The 23001-nt window shown below is 37.1% G+C and overlaps 3 protein-coding genes across 3 annotated transcripts; all 3 read left to right on the top strand.

Annotated features, from left to right (window-relative positions):
* Window positions 1-1133: 1133 nt before the first annotated feature.
* Window positions 1134-13413, top strand: LOC113692601 (pentatricopeptide repeat-containing protein At1g80270, mitochondrial). Its single transcript, XM_027211033.2, has 4 exons — window positions 1134-1315; window positions 3186-3795; window positions 6488-11042; window positions 12046-13413. The coding sequence occupies exons 1-3, from the start codon at window positions 1278-1280 to the stop codon at window positions 7733-7735; spliced, it is 1896 nt and encodes a 631-aa protein (XP_027066834.1). The 5' UTR covers window positions 1134-1277; the 3' UTR covers window positions 7736-11042; window positions 12046-13413.
* On the top strand, window positions 12055-17378 carry LOC113692603 (putative F-box protein At2g33200). The gene is made up of 4 exons (XM_072053526.1): window positions 12055-13099; window positions 13195-13210; window positions 16493-16546; window positions 17054-17378. Exons 1-4 carry the CDS (start codon window positions 12055-12057, stop codon window positions 17376-17378), a joined length of 1440 nt encoding a protein of 479 aa, XP_071909627.1.
* Window positions 13752-21256, top strand: LOC113692602 (pentatricopeptide repeat-containing protein At1g80270, mitochondrial-like). Its single transcript, XM_072053282.1, has 5 exons — window positions 13752-14799; window positions 15549-15703; window positions 17054-17660; window positions 19546-20734; window positions 20985-21256. Exons 3-4 carry the CDS (start codon window positions 17406-17408, stop codon window positions 20071-20073), a joined length of 783 nt encoding a protein of 260 aa, XP_071909383.1. The 5' UTR covers window positions 13752-14799; window positions 15549-15703; window positions 17054-17405; the 3' UTR covers window positions 20074-20734; window positions 20985-21256.
* Window positions 21257-23001: the final 1745 nt, after the last annotated feature.

The following is a 23001-nucleotide window of genomic DNA, read 5'->3' as shown; positions in this document are numbered from 1 at the left end:
TATCTGACTGGCTTATTTAGTAAATGTGCTCAAACCACCAGAGGGAATTAAAAAAAAAAAAAAGAAAGGAAAAGTAGGGAGTTCTTTCATTGGGGTCCTTGCTACAGGGTTGCAAGTCTATTACCATTTGCTAATTTTTTCCTTGACATTGGAAATATATGGAAACTGTATAAGAGTGTATATTGAGGCTAAGTGGAACTTCCACCACGGCTAGAGAGGAACAGTCACTGTACATTTGAAATTAGTATACGTCACAATAGGCCCATTGATAAAAAGTTGAAAAACCACCAGTTCGAGGAAACAACACTGGAGCACCATGAACATCAACTCTTGAGGGAAATTGATAGCATCGCATCGGAAAAGAATGAATAAGAGTAGGAAACGATGAGAATGGCAATTGCCCCCCTGGGCAGTTCGATTAATCACGGAAAGCCTTCTAAGATCCCATTGTCCATTCTTCTCCGTCAGGGATTGAGTCTCAGTGATTACCGGTTCGAGAGGATGGGACATTTCCTCTCAGGTCTCAAGGGGATTAGTCGAGTTCGAGATACCCGAACCTCGAATACCTCCTGAGTAGAAAAAAAAAAAAAAGACGAGAATGGCAATTGAATCTCCCTTACTCCCTAGCCCCATTCCCACTTATTCAAGGAAGCAGAAGAATTACAGCACCCTTTTTTTTTACAGCATTTGCAAATTATCTCTCCTACTTTCTCAATTACAATGTAAATTCAAAGGTAGGGAAAGAGGGTGGGGAGAAAGGGATGAAAGGAGAAGAAGAAAGAAGTGGGTGGGTGGTGACGAAGGTTGATAGCGGAGAGGAGAGATAATCCAAAGTTTCCAAAATGCTCTTATTTAATTGTTAAATTAGGAGCTAAATTGCTTTTAGATGGTGGCGCAGCAGAAGGTCTTAATTGGACTTGAAAATTAAGTTAATGTATTAAATTGACCAAAAATAAAAGTTAAGGACTAAATTAACTCTAGAAAAAGGTTTAGGGACGAAATTGGTTATTTACCCCATCAATATTGCCAAAAAAAAAAAAAATGCATCACCATTACCAAATTCTCCATTCTACCCTCCATTTTCCCAAAAATATCTAAACCATCACCAAACCAAAGCTGATGGGGCTTTTGTTAGGGTTTAAGCATTTGACCACTCTCACTCTCTCTCCTTTTCTCTTCTCTTCTTCTTCCGCATTTCAACACACATTCTATCTACTCTCCTCATTTCTACTCGGCAAGCCCTCTCAAATCAAAGCCAAAGGCAAAAATCAATTGTGATGATGTTGCCTCTTCGTCGAGCCTTTAATCCTTTCCGGTAGGCTTCCCTCCTTCTCTTCCTCTATGTGCTTTTTTACTTCTATTATCAACTTTCTTTTGTTCTTTTTATGTGTGGGTTTTAAAGGGCTTAAGAAATGCCCTTTTGTTTTTTAAGCATATTAGTTTCTTTCTTTTTTGTTTGTTTGTTTGTTTATGGAGTGTTTTTGCGATGAGGGTTTTAATGTATGGGGCTTTGATTGGAGTATTTAGTTGATTATGCAATTTAATTTGTAATTTTGAGGTTTTTTTTTTTGGTTAGAAAAAGGAAAAATTTAGAAGGGAATTTTTGGAATCAGCTTTTTGTGGAAATAGCGATACTTGGAGACGGGATTTCAGAACACCTCTCGCCCCAAACCCCACCCTACCTTTTTTCTCTATTTCTATTAAGAACAAAGTACTGTATGGATATGTAAAGAATGCAGTTTCTTGATCTAGAAAGATTGATTTAGGTATCTGCAATTTCTTAGCTAGATATTAGCTTTCAGCTCTTTGGAATCGCGGAAGTCAATTTCGTATCTTCTTAACACCATTAATTATTTTATCAGCTATTTTTGAACTCACGAATAGTTCATTAAGTGAACTTATGCGCTTACGAGAGAAGGAAACTTCTGAAGTTGTAAAGGGAAAGGGCTGAATCTGATGACTTTTAGCTTTATTGGGAGGTGCTTGGGAACTTCAGCAGTTATTTTCTCCTCTCTCTCGATGGCCTAGGGGTTAAAAGGTGTCCTCTGGTGATTTGAGGTTGTGAAACCAGTTAGTCAAATGACTGATTACGCATTTTAGCAGCAGATTATGAGATTTTCATTTTATGTGCCTAACTGTGGGCTTAGATTTTTAAACATTCAGCTGCTAATATTTCGACCAGTATGAAGTTTAGTGTATCTTTGTTTAGTTGAAATACTAAATTTACTGGGAAAGTTTAGATTCAAAAGAAGCTGATATTAGTTTGGAAGGTTGTAAGATGCTAATGTAGTTTAATTTTAGTTTCTTTGCCCCTGCTGTTGCCAAGCACATATTTCAGTACTTGCATATCTCCTTGCATGAGTTCCGAATAATTTCTCTGGTATTTTTAATTTGGTATTTATTTTGTATATGCATTTGTGGAATAAGAATTTTTCTTAGTGATAAAATGATGAAACTTGTTGAGTGCTTTACGTGCTTCCTTAGCTGACTTCTAGTTTAATCAGAGAAACCAGGGATAGTGAATTGTCTAATGAAGGTTACAGGTTCGATCAATCCCACTAGAGATGTTCATTTAAGGTGTAATCTCCCCAGAATTGTGGGTGCATCATTAGTTTGGAATTCCCACCTAAAAGAGATAATGCCTTAAGAAAAATGCAAAGGTGATGTCTTCTAATGCCATTTGGTTTATTGGAGAAGTACAAATTTAGAGGCAACTTGGTCTGCCTAGTTGAGTAGATTTGGAGCTTGGGCTTGTTGTTTTGCCTCCTTGAATTAGTTTAGTGTTCCATCATCTGTTCTACATCACCTGCATCTTTCTACATGTTAAAAAACTGATCTAGTCGTCTTGGGATTTAGTGGTCCTAACATGGGAACCATGATTCCTTTGCTGCCTCTGGTCAGGGATTTTTTTAACTTATAGCAAGGTCCAAATAGAGTTACTCCTAAAATGGGAGCCATGCTGCTTCTGGTCAGGGTCTTTTTAACTTATAGCAAGGCTTAAATAGGGTTACTCCAGACACAGTTACAGTAAGTGGTTTATTTTTATTTTTATTTAGTTCTTGCCTCTTTCAGTGCTTGAATGTCATTAATGTTAATTAATGTTAAGGAAAAATTGCTGGATTGCTTGTCTAGACAATATTGACTACATAGTCCTTTACTGATTAAGTTTATTATTTTGTATCTAGGAAACAAAGTTTTAGGGTTGGGACTTCCCAAATTTGCAATGAATTAGAAACAGCAAGGTGCATAGTGGAGAACTGCAATTCAGGATATACTGGACCTCATCAAATGATATCCAATAAGCATTTGTCTCTGACACGATTCTTCAACACAACATGTGATTCTCCAAAATTACTTCTGGGTACCCGCAGTTTTGCTTCTCAGGCTGGCACAAAGAGCAGTGGAGAAGATGATGATGATGATTTGGAGGATGGGTTTTCTGAACTTGAAACTTCAACTACCTCTAATATCACTAATGAAAGTGATGCAACGCACAGAAATGAGGATGATTTAATCTCTGAACCAGAACTCTCTGAAGAGGATGATGATGACATTGGGTTGGACAAACCTCAAGATGAGCTGGAATTATCAGATGCTGAGGACGACAAAGGCAAGAAAACTCTGCAGAAAACTGCTTCATCAGAATTGTTCAAGGTCATTTTGGCTGCTCCAGGTTTATCTGTTCATAAGGTTGTAGACAAATGGCTTGAAGAAGGAAATGAAGTGACCCGCTCTGAAATAGCATATACCATGCTCAATCTGCGCAAGCGACGGATGTTTGGGAGGGCTTTGCAGGTAATTTGATCTTATACCTGCTGTATATGGTGTGCAGATTTGGCCATAATATTTAGAACATTGCTTTGTTTTTGATAGTCATAGCTATAGACTAGGTTACTGGTTTTCTGTTTCTCTATTTTACTGTTGGTCGTGTAAGCATGTTTTGAGCTGGTTTTAGCTTTTGGAGAGCTGCCTAAAAGATATCATCTTGGAAAAATTGTTTAAGAATTTGCACACAATGGTTCTGTAGGCATCTGTATGTGTAGAACTCATAAAAACAGCTTGTATAAAGCATAAATTAAACTAAAAGCAGACATAAATAAGCAAATGAAGACATTTTAAATTGCATCAGCTTGGAAAGAGATATAATGAATTTATTTCTAACCAAACAAGCACAGTATGTTACTTTAAGTAACAAACCAGACTATTTTGTTTAAGGCCTTATGGTATCCATGTTGTACACTTGTATCCCTCTTATTAGTATCTTCACCTGATACTCGATATATTAAAGTATATCCCTATAGAGAGGTTGTCTTGTTCTTGATCACCTTTAAAGGAAGTTCTTTATCTATGGAGATCTTATGCCTTTCTATTTGGAGGTGGGAAGTTTTCTCTTTGCAGTCTGAGTCTTTGGGAGAAAGTAAGTTGTTAGCTAGTTTTTTAACATGTTTTTGGCTTCAAGAACTTAATAGCCGGTGTTTATCCAAGAACACAGCAGAAATTAGATGTTTGTGATGATTTATTGGTACCCTCTTTATGGTTTTCTAGTTGTCTGTTTTCATTATGTGTAGTCCAAGTAGCAACAGTATGACAATGGTTGACATGGGGTATGGGTCTGGAATCTGGATCGGTTCCAGTCAGATTTGAATGGGTGCGTTGACCTTGGAAAGTGTTGGGTCTGACTTGGTAGAGGTTGATGGCTTGCTTATCATCGGTGAATAGGTGGCTGCAATAACCCACTCTCTACATTAAAGGTGTTCCCAAGAAGAACTAAAGGTAGAAAGATGAAATTGGCTTTTGCATAGCGAAAGATTGAGGAAAGTTAAAATTCTAACTACTTTGGGGGCAGAAGATGATTACACAGCAATGACAGAATAGCAAATGATAGGATAGTCATGAGAACCAGGACAATGGTTGGTGGGTCTAATCTACCAATATAAACTGTTAGTGACATTTAAAGCATCAAAAGCAATATTGGTCTCAAAACCAGACAAATTTTTTATTCTTATGCTTGCGTGGCAGTTATGTGAATATAAACTGTTAGTGACATTTAAAGCATCAAAAGCAATATTGGTCTCAAAACCAGACAAATTTTTTATTCTTATGCTTGCTTGGCAGTTATGTGAAAATTTAGTGGTCTTGGTCAGTTAAAAACTCCCTAAGGTCAAGCTTTTTAACAGGTCAAAGCTTTCTAAGTCTTCGCCTTACCAGACAATAAATGCTAAACATAACATAACACAATTAGACCAACTGCTTCGCTAATAAAATATCATGGATAAGTATTGCGTATTAAATTTAAGAAATTATCTTTTCATTTTAAAAATACTACAGAGCATAACTTCTTGCATACTATATCTATATGTATATTATGAAAACATCCCACTACCCATATCCTGGCACTTGTTCCCTTGTCCCATATACCCCTGATTTTAGAAAATAACACATCCAACTCTTAGACATGTAACAGTGCCGACACTCATAGCTGAATACAGGTAACATAGAGTGCAGTCAACTAGGAAATTTTGGCCAACTTTGGCATGGTTATGGACATTCAAACATGGATATGCTAGGTATTAGTTATTAGCATTCAAATACCTCAAGTTTTTTCATCCTTTGAGATCATAGTAGTAATCTGTTTCTGATTAACAATCAAAGACCAAGTTCTCTCTCTCTCTCTGTCACTCTTCACCTCTCAAGAGCAGTAGGGACGGTGTCCTCAGCTCTGCATAATAGTTGTTGATCATGTAGTCATTGAGTCCCTTTGCTATGATCCTGGTTTGAACAGTTTAGAAATTGCTAGTATGTTACATTTTTATTGTAAAGAGTCGCATACTTAGTGCTTCTGCCCATTTTATCCTTGTAAATGCTCTATGAGCCAAACTCTGGAAAAAAGGGGAATTGTGGTATTCTGGCTTATCCTAATAAAAATCTCCCAAAATCAGGCACATGTTCTGATTCTGCACTGTTGAGGTTACATAGCAGTATGAATTATATTAACAATAGACGTTTTCTTGGTTAAATTATATTTTTAATTGGCTGTATGGTTAAGGTGTAGCATACATCATGTCATGTATGGGACATGCCACCGATATTAGACTGGTTTGAAGTGATGCTTGAGGTTAGATATGCAACAATGGAGGGAAAGGATACTCTTCTAAGATTTAATACTATTATTTGAGTGGTGTGGACCAGTTTAAACAGTGTGTGTCAGACTCTGCTCAGTGCTATGCGCTAAACTGGGAAGTATCAGAAAAAATTTCTTGTAACCAAATGCTCCTTATCTACTTTTCCATGTGTTGAGGACAACAACATTTTCTGGGGATCGCTTCTTATGTCTACTTCAAGTGTATCGTTTTGAAAGATTTACAAACATTCTGAACAGATATTTTAGCATCTGATTGACGCACACATAATTTCATCTAATCTGTATCATGCTCCTCTGTGTTTCTAGAGTTACTTATGCTCTTATTTACTTATTTTCTTGGGACAGCTCTCAGAGTGGTTGGAGTTGAAAGGTGGTCATGAGTTTGGTGAGAGAGAATATGCTTCTCGTCTTGATTTGATTGCCAAAGTGCGTGGTATTGAGAAGGCAGAAAATTACATTCAGAACATCCCAAAATCCTTCAGAGGTGAAATTCTTTATCGTACTCTATTAGCTAATTGTGTGACTGTAGCAAATCTGAAAAAGGCTGAGGATGTTTTCAATAAGATGAAGGATCTGGAGTTCCCAATTACTAGCTTTGCTTGTAACCAGTTGCTGCTTTTGTATAAGAGGTGTGATAAGAAGAAAATTGCTGATGTTCTGTTGTTGATGGAGAAGGATAATGTAAAGCCTTCCCTCTTCACATATAAAATTTTGATAGACGCTAAAGGTCAATCAAATGACATTACTGGGATGGAAAAAATTGTGGAGACAATGAAGGATGACGACATAAAACCTGATTTTGCAACAAAAGCCTTATTAGCTAGGCACTACATCTCTGGCGGGCTAAAGGAGAAAGCTGAGAGTCTGTTGCAGGAGATGGAGGGAGTAGATATAAAAGAAAACCGTTGGGCCTGCCACTCTTTCCTTCGTCTATATGCAGACCTTGGAAAAGCTGATGAAGTTCACAGAATATGGAAAGTTTGTGAATCTAGACCGCGGCTTCTGGAATGCCTAGCAGCTATTGAAGCTTGGGGAAAGCTAAAGAAGGTCGAAGAAGCAGAAGCAGTCTTTGAATCTATGGCAAAAAAATGGAGTAAGCTGTCTGGGAAGCACTATTCGGCTCTACTGAAAGTCTATGCAAATCAGAAATTGCTGGACAAAGGAAAGGATCTTGTGAAGCGGATGGCCGATAGTAACTGCTATATAGGGCCACTGACTTGGGATGCGCTTGTTAAGCTTTATGTTGATGCTGGTGAAGTGGAAAAGGCTGACTCCATACTACAGAAGGCTGCAGAACAGAACCGGATGAGACCACTGTTTAGTTCTTTTATGGCCATTATGGATCAGTATTCGAAGAGAGGTGATGTACACAATACTGAGAAGCTGTTCCACAAGATGAGAAAAGTGGGGTATGTATCCCGTATTCGACAGTATCAATCGGTTGTTCAGGCCTATATTAATGCCAAGACCCCTGTATATGGTTTCCATGAGAGGATGAAGGCCGACAATATATTCCCCAACAGAGCGTTGGCAGCTCAATTGGCTCAGGTGGATCCCTTTAAAAAGACGGCAGTTTCAGACTTGCTCGATTAAGGTCAATTTTCTGGTTGCAGAATTGCTTTCAAGCAATGCGGTTATAAATTGACCACATCATTTTCTTCGTATTCAAAATTAGGCTTGCCAGTCAAATGTAGGTTGAAGACTGATTTCTTGGTTCTTGTAGGTTTTGGAGATGTTCCCTTTTCGCTATTGATAACTTGAGATCTACTAATTCTTTTTTAACTAATTTTTTTCCCAGTATTTGCTTGTAACTCCGCCATAGGGTATGCCTGTATGCTCCTGCTGACTCAAATCTGGTTGCTGTGTCTCCCTGATTCATTGGTAAAAAGGTTGGTATTAAATCTGTCTGCAATTTGCAAGATTGCAGCATGTCATTAAAGCGAGTCCAAGGAAAATTTTTGGCTTTTGGTCTAGGGTGCCTTTAACTCTTTCCTAGCTGGGGCATAAACGTACCAACGATTATATTATGGGGGGCGCAAATGAGTCGAAGTACCAAGATCAGCTTGAAATTGAGTTTAATCTCAAGTTAAATGCCAAAACATCAGTTAGGTAGGAGACTGCAGTATCCTAAAAGCCTCCTGAGTCCTGACTGCGTTTTGGTCTAGCCAGTTGTAAGAGCACTGCAATTGAATGTTTTATGCTGCAGGTAGTGTGAGCCCATAGCATTGTGCTAGCATGGTGTCAGAATCGGCTATGCCTCTCAGGCACAATGCAGTTCCACTAGTCATGAGTCTCCACAGATTTGAACCCAAGTCTGATCTAGTTTCTGGATTTAGATCCAAATTTGGCTTAGTACAGAATACTAGCTGGGAATATTTGTAATATCAATTTAACCTTCAAAGGACAACTTTTTCCACATTGCCTGGATACAATATTATGGTACCCGTTGACCCTTTGGTACTTGGATTTTTTTTTCCTTCTTTCAAATTAAAGGTTTTACTTCGACATTTGACTGTGATCCTAGAGGATTTTCCTTCACGTTTGCCAATCGTTTGCCAACTAGAGAACTTCCCTTAGTTTATTCCCGATCATCAATACGCACTATTGTCAAATCCCATGGGAAATTTAATTGCAAGTGGAATGAAATTTTGTTATCAAAATTTAATGAGAAGACCACAAGATCAAGTCTTTAATGTTTGTCCTAGCTGATTGTATATGACATATATGTAACTAACCCAAAAAACTACTAGCTAAGCTTCTTTTGTTCTCAAGCTCCGATTTTCATGCTCAATTTTACGTACAAAAACTGGATTCTCTTGACTGCCAGGAAATGTTCATATTTTAGTATTCTGATCACACCTTGGGTTGTCTACTTAAACAGTGATTATGTTATAAAAAGATGCATAAATGCATTGAAAGTTGGAGCTCAGTTATTTACAAGACTCTCTTGGGCTAGAATAAAAGTGCAAAACTGATATGTATGAGATGAAGTCCTCCATGAAAGTTTGTCTAGGGGTTGCTATTATTTGCCTCATGCTTGCCTTAGCAGTTGCTCTTCCAGCTTCAAGGGGAGGAGTTGGAGCTGAGGACTCGGGTAGTTGTGGTGATGGTGGTGGTTGCAGTGCTGTCCGCGGAGGCGCTGTTGCTGTGAATGCACCTGCTGAATATACTGCCAGCAACAGCCCACCAGCTGCCGCTACTGGATGGTGGTGGTGCTGTATATGTTTCGTTTTTTACATTAACCTGCAACAGGATTTACAGAGCTTATTTGCATGTAAATTGGGTGATATGGCATAAAGCCACAAGGTATCCACGCAAATTATTTTCAGCACCTAGTTCCTCTGCTCTCCGGCCACCCATCTGCAGCAAAAACAAAATAAAAAAGACAAAAAGGGAAAAAGATAGCAAAATCAAAACTAGGCTTTGTTTTGTTATTTTCTTCAATGTCTGTCCAAAATAGAAGAGCCTAGTTCTCAAGGGGTGTGCCATTGTCTTCCTTTTTTCATCAAGTTGACATTATTACAAGTTTTCTCTATCTCTTATCTCAATTTGTAAGTAGCATGTGACGTGAAGAAATCGTTTTCTTTTGGTTTTTTTTTTTTTCAAATCTAGGAGTGATGGTACATATGTTTCTATGCAAGAATCTTAATACCAGTACATTTTTATTTTTGCATGAATCAAATTGAGTACAGTTTGTATTAAACCTTTTAGCTGTCAGTCTTCATGCAAATTGGATATGTGATATTGCTCCATACAAAAGAGAGAAGAAAAAAAAAACAAATAAATACATGATCTGGATTGTTTCAAAAATTTTCTAATGTTTCTCTCTTGAGGTGAAAAATAAGGCATTGATTACTACATAGGGGTGACTTAGTGAACCAAAATGCTTTAGTGTTACGAACTAAACTATTGTTGCCTTAACCATTGAGGGTGTAAATGAGGCAAGCAGAGCACGAATTAGCGCTCTGCTCAAGCTGGAACTAGTGAGAAATAGTTTCGCTTGAACTCGAACTCGAACTTGATTGAGAATTAAAATCAGAACTTGAGATCTATAAAGGCTAAAATTGAGCTCAACTCGAGCTTGCTTGATAGCCACACAATTGATCGAACTCAAGTCTTAACATAAGACGAGCTCAAGCTTGAACTCCAATTTGGGGAAAAAAAAAACACATACACACACACTAATGTGCTCGAGTTTGGCTCGTTATCTTAGCAAAGCATGCTCGAGCTAGACTCGAGCCCATGTTGACCAAGTTCAAGTGAGCATTTCATCCAATTACTAAAGAGCTGCTCTCTAGCAGCTCTATTTGTTTACAAGAACTTTGAATGTGTTTCTTTCGCTCTTTGACTTTTGTTACCTTCAAGTTAGTAAATTTGGATGTTGCAATGCCACAATTTTTCAAGATTTATGTTCAACCAAATGAGATATTTTTGATGATATAATTAGAGGCAGAGGATGAATATTCGGTTTCGTCCAGCGGGCTGTACCAGAATTTTGGTACCAGGTTGACAAGCTTTAGTACAAAAAGCACAGGAATTGTCACATTAATAACGTACAAGCTTATGGTAATATAAAAGAAAATGAAAATGAAGGAGGGAATTGCTACGTCGGCATGCTATCCTCTTTGAAATTCCAAGGTCTACTAAAAATAAATGCTAGTCCTTACTCGTGGGAAGACTTTTCAAAGTGCACCGACTTTAAACTGCCGTGGAGATCGATCTTTCCTACAACTTCGACTTTCCTGGTGCTGTCAACTTCTTGAAGTTGGAATTTGAGTGATACAGAACTGGAAAATCACCTCAACTTTGAGGTCAATACAGACCACTGGAGTCGCAGCAGGGAACACTTCAGTCTTGTTCTCCTTTCATCTATCCTCAGCAGCTACCAGTTTAGTTTCAGGTAATAAGCTATGTCATACTAGAATATGATTGAAATGCTTGCAAGAAAGCCTGTTGAAGTAACAGATCATATATCTAGTAGAAGGCATATCAGTTCTTGGTTTGATATCAAGATTTGCAATCCTTGTGCTTTGTTTAAGGAAGGGTTTTTTTTAGTAAGTGGTTTGCATCATAACTTGATTAAAGACTGTAAAGATATATGATAATAACCCTAGCTACCAGAGTTCTGTTTCCGTTAATGAATTCTGTTTTCTATTTGATGATGAGTTTAATTTCCTCGCTGATGAGGGATGAGAATGCAATTCTTACCATCTTCCTCACCAACTACTGCTAGATTTCTGGCCCTCCTCTTCAAGAATAAGTTAAAGAAAGACACTTTGTAACTTTGCTGCCTGGATTATTGTAGGAAGTTAAAGTTGTATCCCATTTTGAGGGGATTAAATTATTGAAAACACAGAAGATAATTCAGTGTAGTGGTTGAAGCTCTTAAGCTGTCGCCTCTACTTGTCCTTGGTGTCATATTCAATGAATTTGCTAGTTAAGTACAAATGATGTGAAGTTATGAGGGTTGTCTCCCCAATGCCTTAGCAAACTGATATAGATGGTTGCTCCTTCAAGTGCTACAGTTGCCTTGAACTTTGTGGATCCTCTACAATTGGCTAATACTATCTGCAAATTCTTTTTTTTCTTTTTATATAATTAATTGGTTAAGGAGTAGAAACAGCATGAACCGTTTCAGCTGATTGAGTACTAAGATATCTGTGTCTGTAATGAGCTTCTTGGTTTTAGTTTATGTGGCTTGAATTCGTGTCCTTTTCACAAAAATCTCATTTTTCCGGATAGATAATCCAAGGATGTTGATTCGTGCTTGTCTTATTGATGTTTCCACTATAGTTTTTTTTTGTTTTTTAAGGTGCCCATATTTTATGCAATGTTCTAAAGGTTTGCTGTTACATATACATATCATAATCCAAAACTTCATTATCCTCTCATGTTTCAATCAGAGATCACAAATGGCTGACTGGTCCCAGCTTCCATACGATATCATTCAAATGATTGCAATTCGATTAGATGCTGTTGAAGATTTTCTAGCATTTTCTGCTGTTTGCAGTTCTTGGAGATCATTTTACGTGACCAAAAAATGGACTCCAGGTCCTCAAGTGCCTTGGCTAATGCTCTCTGATAATGAAAACAGTAACATGAGGAGTTTCTTTAGCTTGTACAGAGATAAGGTATACGAATTGGAGCTGCCTGAAGCTTGTGGTCGGAGGTGCTGGGGATCCTCTGATGGGTGGCTTGTAACTATAGGCAGTGACCTCGAAATCCATCTTTTGAATGCTTTTACCAGAGACCAAATAAGACTGCCTGCAGCAAGTACATTCCGGTTCCTCTTCAACGTAGCAGTTGATTGGTATCAGTTGATAGAGAAGGCCATTCTGATGAGGAAACCAAGCCAATCGACTGCTAGCAAAGAGGATTTCCTGATTGTGGCGATTTATGGTCCTCTAAGGCAGCTGGCCTTTACCAAACCAGGCTATGCTTCATGGATAACCGTTGAAGAATCATTTCAGTATAGGATCATGGATGTTGCTTGCCTCAAAGATCAAATCTTTGCCATTTCTGCCACTGGTACCCTTCTTGTTGTTGACATCAATTCGCATCTCCCAGAGATTGAGCACATTGCAGCACCCCCACATGAATGGGCCAGGGACCAAATATTTTTGGTGGAATCGTTCGGAGAACTTTTGATGATTTACCAAAACGTCTATGTTGGTAATTTAAATCATACAGGTGATCCAGTACAGTTTGACGTGTTTAAATTTGATTTCGGCGCAAGAGAATGGACACAAATAATGGATTTGGGAGATCGAGCAATCTTTCTTGGTGATAACATATCCATGTCTGTTTCTGCAACCAACTTGATCAACATCAGAGGGAATAGCATCTATTTCATTGGTAGTAAAGTTGAACATTGGTGGAGATATGATGAGCATTTCGTGGATCGTGATTCTGGGGTGTATCACATGGCTAGCAGGATTGTTGAACCATTTTACTTTGGTGCAGATTACCCCAGTTACTACTCTTGTCCAGTTTGGTTGACACCTACTTTATGCTACAACTGCTAATCCCATCTATTTGCATAATCTCTGCAGGATCACAGCTTGACAGGTAATGGAAGATGGTATAAAGGGAGATGAGACAATGAATAGGTCTGATAATGGCCATAATAGTAGTGTTATTCTTGTGTGTATGATCTTCAACTTAATTCATCATATCATCTCATTGCATCAACTAGCTTCAAAGCTGAACGAATTTTGGGCATGTTAATGATAATTTGTGGTGTAAATAATAGTCACTCACCTTGATACTGATATATCATGCTTTGAACTCTTTCATCAACTAGGCCCCATGGTGATGGAAATTGCCTTTTCCTCTTGGCAATCGAGTTAATTGTTGGCTAATTGTGAATGTAAAATATTATTGATTGACCTCAAAGTAGAGTTAGATGGATCAATGCAACATTGTTTACTGAAGACAGAGGTACTGGTAAACCAGGGAAAGAAAGCCAGAGGACCATGTAAATCTCACTCTTCCTTTGCTAAAAAATAAAGAGTAAATCTTACGTACATTAATAGTGTATATACTATCACGGTTGGATACATAATACATGAACAAAATTTGAATTTGAATTTTAAATTTAGATAAGTTGTCATGCATCCAACGGTGATGGTGTGTACACTATCAGTGTATAAAATATTAATTCAAAAATAAAATAAAAAAAGTTAATATAAAAAGTTAAATCTCACATTTCGCCTTTATTGCCTAATGATTTGCAAAGTCGATGAATTTCTAATTTTTGTCCATCACATGTTCAAATGCATCAATTTGGACACAAATCACAATTAGACCCATTCATTACCGGTTATAAAACTTGTTCAATCCATTCCAAGCATACAAATATCCTAAGTATAAGTCCTAAACTCTAATTGATCACATTGAAAATAGAGTAACAATCCAAATTAAAATGAATCAAAACAAAAAATTCTCAATAATTTAGAGAGTGTTCATTTTCCATCCACATAAATGTGGACCTGAGAATGAGTTTGGATTCTATAGTTTGATCCAAACCCTATGAGGTGTATTGGTTATAATACAATTTGATATTAGTATTCATTTTATTGTTGATGAGTTAGCTTTTTTTTTTTTGGGTATGAAGGCGCAATATGTATGTACACAGCCACGGATTTAAGGGGGGTTGGTGGGGGCTTAAGCCCCCCCCAAGCCGCCGGAAAACCCCCTATATATAGGGGATTCCGGCGGCCAGCCCAGCCCAGCCCAGCCCCCCCACGGTGATCCAGATCTACCGACTACCATCCTCCATGGCTCCATGAATGCTGCAGAGGAAGCGAAGAAGAGCTGGAAAGCCGCTGCCGTGCTGACTGCTGAGGAAGAAGATGACCCATTTCATTTTGAATTTTTTTTTTTGCCCTCTAAATACAAAACGACGTCGTTTCACTTTTAGTGGAACGACGTCGTTTTGTATAATGAGGGGGAAAAAAAAAATACAGGGCTTCATCTGATACAAAAGCACGCCGCCAGTGCCAAAGGGCAAACAAGACTCCAACTCCAAGAAGAAGACGCCAGGCTCCAAGAACTCCAAGAAGCTTCAGTTGAGATTCTACCATCCTGCTTCAAGCCTTCAATTCAAGGCTCCAAGACTCCAACTCTCCACCATTCCATTCACATAAATCTTTTAGGTTAGTTTTTTGGTTTAAATTACAATATTCATCTTTATATTTTTGTTAATTATATGTTTAAATTATTTTTGAATTTTGAGTATCTTGATATTAATTTGATTAAGATTAATTTTTATTTAGTTTATGTTAATGTAATTTAAGAATTTGAAAGATTACATTAAAAAATTTAATGATATTAAATTTAAATTAGAAATTAGTTTAGAAATTGTATAGATTTTAGGTTGTATTTAGTTTTTAAAATTTTGTTAGTTTTATATTTGAAATTTTAAGAATTAATTATGTGAATTAGAAATTTGAATGTAAATATAAATTCAAAATTTTATGAGATTGAATTAGAGATTATATGGGTATTTAGTTGTACCTTATTTTAACTTTTTGATAATTTTATATAATGAATTTTATAAATTGAGAAATATAAGTAATATGAATTTATTATTAAATTAAAGAATTATTTATATGAATTTTAAATTAATTGATTATTGAATTGCATAATTTTATTGAATTTAACCACAATTATTTAATTGTGACAGAAAATGGAGAGATTCTTTAAACCTAAACGAGTCTGTAGTGGTGAATCTTCAAATGAGCCTAATATTAGTGAACCAGTTCAAAACCAATCTTGCGTGGAATTGAATTTAAATGATATTGTTAGTGATCGGGGATTATGAAAATCAGTTGAGAAATTTGATATTTCTCTTCGACAATGTACACGTTCATCAGTGGCGCTAATTTTCTTCCCCTTTTCGCAGGGTTTAAGCATTATCAAGATTCCACGCTTTTGCTCACACACACTCTCTCACAGTCTACTCATTTCTACATGTGCCAGCCCTCGAAAGATCAAGGCCGAAGAGAAGAAAGAAATCATTATGATGTTGTCTCTTCGTCGAGCCTTTAATCCTTTCCGGTAATCTTCCCTTTTCTTCATCTATGCATTTTTCACTTCTTTTACATGTTTTCCTTTATTTTTTCTTTTTGCTTTTCCTTTCATGGGTAGTAAAGGGCTCAAGAAATGCCCTTTTCTTTAGGAAATTTTGGTTTGTTTTCCCCTTTTTTCAACCCTTTATGAAGAATATTTACGATGTGTGTTTTGATGTGTGGACTCTGATTGCAACCATAGAGTTGATTCTGCAATTTAACTCGTAATTTTCAAGGTGGCATTTTTGTTTTGGTTTTTGAAAGAAAAACAAATTTAGGAGAGGATTTTTGGAATGATAGAAGCTGGAACTAGTAATAGTTGGAGATGGGACAAAAGGTTTTTTCCCCCCTTCTTTTTGTCCATTTCTGAAAAAGAAGATAAATTATGTGAAGAAATGGAAGGAATGTACTTTCACTGATAAAAATAAATTCCTAGGTTGCCGCAATTTCTTAGTCAGACTATTTTCCTTCTGGATTTTGATTTTGGTTAGATGTTATTATCTTACTAATATTCCTTTTTAGAATGAGAGAACAAGAATGTACACTTTTGTTATCACCATTAGTGCTCTAATCTTGCATTATATTTATAAGCGGATATCTGATTAATTGAACTTTTCTGCTTAAGAAAAATGTGGATTCTATACATGGTTCTCTGCTAAGTTCTGGTTTGATCAGAGAAACTGAAAAAAGTAAATTTTTTAATGAAGCAGGAGGTTCGGTTGATCCAACTAGAATTTTTCCTATAAACCTGTAATGTGCCCCCAAAATGTGGATGCAGAAAGTACAAGGCATTTTCACCTAATATGGATGAGTTCTCTGTTATTACTGCAAAGTGATGTCCTCTAATGCCATTACATGTATAGAGAGCTGCAACTTTAGAGGCAACATGATCTTGCTAGTTAAATTGATTGAATGCTTGGGATTAGCATACAATACTTTTCCTTTCATAATAGATGTTGGTTGTCACATCTGATGAATCGATAGTATAAATTAGGGTGTAATATAAATCACCAAGAATGTGCTAGATGGGAAATGCACATGAAGTTATTTATTTATTTATTTTTATATGGGGAAGGGGGGCTAACATGGGAGCCTAAAGTCCTTAGCTGTATCTGTTTAGGATTTTAACTTGTAGAAAGGTGAAAATAGGTTCATACAGATGTTATTTTATTAGTGCTTTTCTTTTATTTATCTATTTATTCCTTTTGCATCATGTTGAGCTTCAATGGCTTTGATCATAAAGAAAACTTGCTGGATTACTTGTTTTGACTGCATTTACTTAATAGTCCACTGTATTTTGTTTGTACTCATTGTTGATCAAGTTTACCGTGTCTTCTAGGAATCACAGATTTGGAGCGAGGATTTCCCTATTTTGCTATGATTTAGAGACAACAAGGTGTGCATTGGAGAACTGCAATTCAGGTTATACTGGATCTCAACAAATGATATCCAGTAGATATCTGTCTCCGACATGGTTCTTCAACGCAAGTTGTGATTCTCAAAAATTACTTTCAGGAACCCGCAGTTTCACTTCTCAGGCTGGCACTGAGAGTAGTGGACAAGATGATGTGACTTGGAGAATGGGTTTACCGAGTTTGGGACTTCAACTACTTCTGATCTCTTTAATGAAAGCCATGCAGTTCATGAAAATGAGGATGATTTAATCTGTGAATCAGAACTCTCTGAAGAGGATGCTGGTAATATTGGGGAGGCCAAGCCTCAAAATGAGCTGGGGGTATCTGGTATTGAGACTGATGATGGAAAGAGAACTCTGCAGTAAACAACTTTCTTCCGTATTGTGCAAGGCCATATTGGCTGCTCCAGCTTTATCTGTTCATGAGGTTGTAGACCACTGGATTGAAGAAGGAAATGAAGTAACTCGATCAGTAATAGCATCAACCACGTTCCATCTGCACAAGAGACAGATGTTTGAAAGCGCTTTAGAGGTAATTTAGTCTCATAGGTGGTGCTGTAGATCATTTACCAGATTCAGCATTAATATTTGCAAAATTGATTCTACTTTTGATATTCATAGCTACACTCAATTTTACTGTTTTTATGTTTCTGTATTTTAATGGTCATAATCTGAGGATGTTTCTTGTGCTTTAGCTTTTGGAGAGTTGCCTAATAAACATAATTTCTGGAAAAAACTCTTTAAGAATTTGAAACTATATATTTATCCAAAATATTGTAAAACACTAATGTTTGATAGGCATCTGATGTGTCTGGATGCTTAGAAGCATTTTGTATAATCTTACATTTAGCTGAAAAAAATACATGAGAAGCAATTGATAACATTTTAATTGCATTTGGTTGGAAAAATAGAGAATCAGCTTACTTGAAGAATAATTAGAGCGGTAGAATCTGCTTAAGTAACAAATTGGAATTTAGAATATATTTTTGAAGCCTTTATGATATCTAGTATGTACTCTTGTACCCCTTTCAATAGTGGCTTCCTCTGGATATTGATATTTTGAGTGCTTAACTGTGAGAGAGGTCCTCATCTTTAAGGCATTGACTTCCATAACTGGAAAGAGTTTTCTCTCTTTGTGCGGAAAGCTGATGCCTGTCTATTTGGAGGTTGGAAGTTCTCTCTTTGCATCTTTAGGTCTGTTATAGAACATGAGGCTGTTATCTAGCTTCTTCTCAGGGTTTGTTTAAGTCAACCAAAAAGTTGGTGCTTGCTCAGACAAGACACCTTGCATTCTCATGGTTGTGATGATTCATTCATCCATCATATGGGTTTACTGTTGTCATTGTAAACAATGATTTGTCTAAATAAAAACAGAATAAGAATGGATCTCGGGCTAACTGAGTTAGAAAGTTTTTGACTAGGAAATTCTAGTGAGTTTTGGCACAGTTATAACCGGTCAAGAGATGGATATTGTAGCCAATAGCATCCAAACCTCTAAGTTCTGTTAAATCCTTCTAGAACAAATTAATACTGAAGTTCTCCTTGACTGTCAATGGCCAAGTTCCCTTTTATTTCTTTCTTTTTGGTTGTCCTTTTCTTTCCTTTTCTGTTCTTTTTGAAAGTAAAGATGCTATGCTTGACCATACCAAATTCTTGTTGATTATTTAGTCATTAGAGTTCCTTAGTCCAATAATGGTTGGAGAATTTAGATAATCCGATATTTGGGTAGTAATTTTTGTCTTTCTCTGAGCATGTCATTTTTATTGTGCGCATCCTAAGAACTCAACCTTGAAAACCATGGGAGTCTATTGTATTCTAGTTCATCCGAATAAGGACAATCTCCCCAAATGATGCACATATTGTGCTTGTATAGTTTTGAGGTTAAATAGCAGAATAAACATTCTAGCAAAGTGGTAATTTCTTGGTTGAAGTGCATTCTTATTTGCCTGTATGGTTGAGGTTTGTTTATGGCATGTCACGTATGCAGTGAGCCACCAATATGGAGTGGTTTACACTGATGCTTGAGCTTAGATATGTGAAACTGTAGGGAGATGGTACTCTTCCAAGAGTTAATACTATTAGTTGAGCTGTGTGGACCAGTTTTAACTGTAAGTGCTAGACAAGACAGTGACATGGATATATTGGGAGGTTCTGAACTACATGGTAGAAGAAAGTTTTGCTTATAACCAAATGTTCCATGTCTATTTTCCCATATGCCAATAGGACAGCAACAATTTTGTAGGAACTTTGCTTCTTGATAACACTAGCATATGTTCTTGAAAGATTCACAACTACTCATGTACAGATGTTACAATGTCTAATTCACACATGCTTATAGAGTTTCACCTGATCTGTTTCATGTTCGTTTTGTGCTTCTGGAGTTATTTACACTTCACATATTTATTTTCATTGGACAGTTCTCAGAGTCGTTGGAGTTGGAAGGCCACGAGTTTGGTGAGAGAGATTTTGCTTCTCATGTTGATTTGATTGCCAAAGTGCATGGTCTTCAGGAGACAGAAAGTTATATTGCAAATATCCCAAAATCCTTCCAAGGTGAAGTTGTTTATCGTACACTATTAGCCAATTGTGTTCCTGTAGGAAATGTGCAGAAAGCTGAGGAGGTTTTCAATGAGATGAAGGATCTGGGATTCCCAATTACAAACATTGCTTGTAATCAGTTGCTTTTTTTGTATAAGAGGTCAGACAAGAAGAAAATTGCTGATGTTCTATTGTTGATGGAGAAGGATAAGGTAAAGCCTTCTCTATTCACATACAAACAATTGATAGATGTCAAAGGTCAATCAAATGACATCACTGGCATGGAGAACATAGTTGAGACAATGAAGGATGATGGTTTAGAACCTGATTTTACTATAAAAGACTTGTTAGCTAAGCATTACATCTCTAGTGGGCTGAAAGAGAGAGCTGAGAATCTGTGGAGATGAATGTAAAGAAAAATCGTTGGGCCTACCGCTCTTTACTTCCTATATATGCAGCCCTTGGAAAATCTAATGAAGTGGAAAGAATCTTGAAGATTTGTGAATCTATACCACGGCCTCTGGAATGCTTGGTAGCCATTGAAGCTTGGGGAAAGCTAAACAAAATTGAAGAAGCAGAAGCAGTGTTTGATACTTTGTTGACAGCATGGAGTAAGCTGTCCTCAAAGCATTGTTCTGCTCTACTGGGAGTTTATGCAAATCACAAATTGTCGGACAAAGGAAAGAATCTTGTGTAGCAGATGGCCGATAGTAACTGCCATATAGGGCCACTGACTTGGGATACGCATGTTAAGTTTCTAGTTGATGCTGGTGACGCTGAAAAGGCTGACACCATTTTACGGAAGGTTGCAGAACAGAATCAAATGAAGCCAATGTTAAGTTCTTACATGACCATTATGGATCACTATGCAGAGAGGGGTGATGTACAAAAAACTGAGAAACTGTTCCACAGGATGAGAAAGGTGGGGTATCTACCCATATCCGACAGTACCAACCACTTGTTCAGGCCTATATTAAAGCCACGGCTCCTGTTTATGGGTTCTACAACAGAATGAAAGCTGACAATCTATTCCTGCCCAGCAGAGCCTTGGCAGCTCAATTGGCTCAGGTAGATCCCTTTAATGAGACAGTTTCAGAGTTGCTTAAATGAGGTGGTCTACTGGAGATTTTCCGGTTGCAAAATTGTTTGCAAGCAAAGTTATGAATTGTCTGCATCAGCATGTTATTGTACAGAATTAGGTGTAGAATTAATTGCAGGTTGAAAACTAAGAATTCTTGCTTCTTTTTTGGTTTTAAAATGTTCCATTTTTCCAATTGGAACCAATCTGATGTGCTTGTCCTTGCTTCTTTTGTTGCAGTGCCTTCCTAAATCCTTGGTGAAATGTTGGGGGAGTAAATCTGGCTACACTTACAGGATGTTTTTACCCCACTTGGGATCTAACCGGTTATGGGTCTGACAGCTTGACCTTTCATTGAAACAGGTCGTAGGAAAGTACTTTGCTTTTGGCTGTGGTGTGTGTATGATTAATCTTCTAAATAGATGTAAGCCATTTTTGGACAGCAAAATTAGCTAAAAATTGTCAAAACGAATAATTATGCTGCAACTAATTACTACGCAAATTGTTTCTAACACGTTGAGCATTCGACATTATGGTGGTTGCAGCTATGTTTGCATGAAAAACAATATGCCTGTTCTCCTTTCAGATGCTGCAGATAATATAATGATTTTAATTACATGAAAGAAAAGCTCAATCCAGGTCATCCTTAAAACTGTTCAAAATTTTAGAAAGCTTGCTAATCTTCAAGTGATGCTTAGTTAAAGCTTGAGGAAAATTATGAAAATGTTTAAGGTTCGATTTCCTTGAACTCTTTATCTCTTTCTAACAATCCAACCTTTTATATATGGTTTTGTCACCTCTACCTTAACCGTTTATTTTAAAAGATTTAGAAACTCCATAGCTCCTTAATAACCTCAATTTCTTTCCAACTTTCCTCCTTAATGACCACAATTTCTATTCCTATCACAAAACTAACAACTATCCAACTCTTGCACATGCTGTCATTTCCCTAATAAATTCGATTCTTCCTAATCAACCCTTGTTACCAGAATTTAAGTACAAGAAATGATAGGACTGCATTGATTTTTTATTTTTTATTTTCTTTTTAGCAATGGAGGGGTAAGACTTAAGAAGTGATAAGCGAGTAGGGCATTTAAAATCAGAACTTCTAATTTCTAGAAACTCTCGATTAACCATTAGATCAAGGCTTTTTCAGCGGGACATAATTGATTAATTACTAGCAATAGTATAGGTACCTTTTTTTTTTGTGTGTGTAAACCTGGTGTCTGATGACTACATTAGACTCGACTAATCTGGGCCCCAACTATGAGTTTGGTATTTAACTTTCACCATTATTTGATTATTAAATTGCTAAGTTACTCGTTTTTGTTTTTGTTTTACTTGAGTTGCTAAATCAATATAATATAACATATTTCTAGTATCCGCTACTTAATTGTTGCTTAGGATGACAAATTCTGTTGGGATTGATGATTTTATTGTTATATTTGGTTTCAAAATAAATTATCTTGAAATGGTGTTTGGATGTGGACACACAATCTATAATTAATATCATGAGTTAAATTTTCACTTACCATTCATTTCCTGAGAACCACCCACCCACTTTATTCAAATTCCTTACCTTAGATATGGTCACATAATTTATAATGAAATCATAAGTTAAATTCTCACATACTATTCATTTCTCTATGTGTTGACCTTGGTCGATCAATCCTTCGTTTTGATGATTAACAAACCAAAATGTAGATTTGGGCTAATGTTTTTATGTGAGCAATTTGTTAGAACAGATTCTTGTGGCACAAAAGAAGAAGCAAAAACAGGGCACTCATGTCGGACGTCCGAAAGGAAGCTATCGGACGTCCAAAAGGATCTGTCGGACGCTCGTGAGGAAGCATCGGACGTCCGGAAGGATCGGACGCACGCCTCGGACGCACATCGATCGCATTGGACGTACGAGAAATTTCGCAAAGATTTGATGACTCTCTGACGACATTCGGACGCAGGGTTCGGACGTCCGACAGGTGGTTTGGACGCAGGGATCGGACGTCCGACAGGTGGTTCGGACGTCCGACAGGCCAACGGCTAGTTTTGACAGCATTTAATATTTGACCGTTGGAGAGCCTTTTGGAATCATTTCTCACCTTCTATAAACACCCCAAAGCACAAGAAGACAAGGGACTTTTGCCAACACAAAATACAAGCTTACAAGTGAGATTTTTGAGTAGAAAGATTCTTTGTTGGTTGTATAAGGGGTTGGGAAGTTGGGTTGTGAGGTTGCTCAAGTGAAAGTTACTCTCTA

This window comes from Coffea arabica, chromosome 6c (genome assembly GCF_036785885.1).
Source record: "Coffea arabica cultivar ET-39 chromosome 6c, Coffea Arabica ET-39 HiFi, whole genome shotgun sequence".
Taxonomy (NCBI): domain Eukaryota; kingdom Viridiplantae; phylum Streptophyta; class Magnoliopsida; order Gentianales; family Rubiaceae; genus Coffea; species Coffea arabica.
The sequence above is the reverse complement of the archived record's forward strand: the minus strand, read 5'-3'. Positions and strand labels throughout refer to the sequence as shown.

What these genes read in the sequence shown, in the direction of transcription:
- LOC113692602 (XM_072053282.1), top strand. Translation starts at nt 17,406, where the DNA reads ATGCTGGTAATATTGGGGAGGCCAAGCCTCAAAATGAGCTGGGGGTAT. An exon ending in TGTTTGAAAGCGCTTTAGAG is followed by an intron (nt 17,661 to 19,545) that starts GTAATTTAGTCT and finishes TTCATTGGACAG; the next exon opens with TTCTCAGAGTCGTTGGAGTT.
- LOC113692601 (XM_027211033.2), top strand. Translation starts at nt 1,278, where the DNA reads ATGATGTTGCCTCTTCGTCGAGCCTTTAATCCTTTCCG. An exon ending in CGAGCCTTTAATCCTTTCCG is followed by an intron (nt 1,316 to 3,185) that starts GTAGGCTTCCCT and finishes TTTTGTATCTAG; the next exon opens with GAAACAAAGTTTTAGGGTTG. An exon ending in TGTTTGGGAGGGCTTTGCAG is followed by an intron (nt 3,796 to 6,487) that starts GTAATTTGATCT and finishes TTCTTGGGACAG; the next exon opens with CTCTCAGAGTGGTTGGAGTT.
- LOC113692603 (XM_072053526.1), top strand. Translation starts at nt 12,055, where the DNA reads ATGGCTGACTGGTCCCAGCTTCCATACGATATCATTCAAATGATTGCA. An exon ending in TTCTCTGTTATTACTGCAAA is followed by an intron (nt 16,547 to 17,053) that starts GTGATGTCCTCT and finishes CGTGTCTTCTAG; the next exon opens with GAATCACAGATTTGGAGCGA.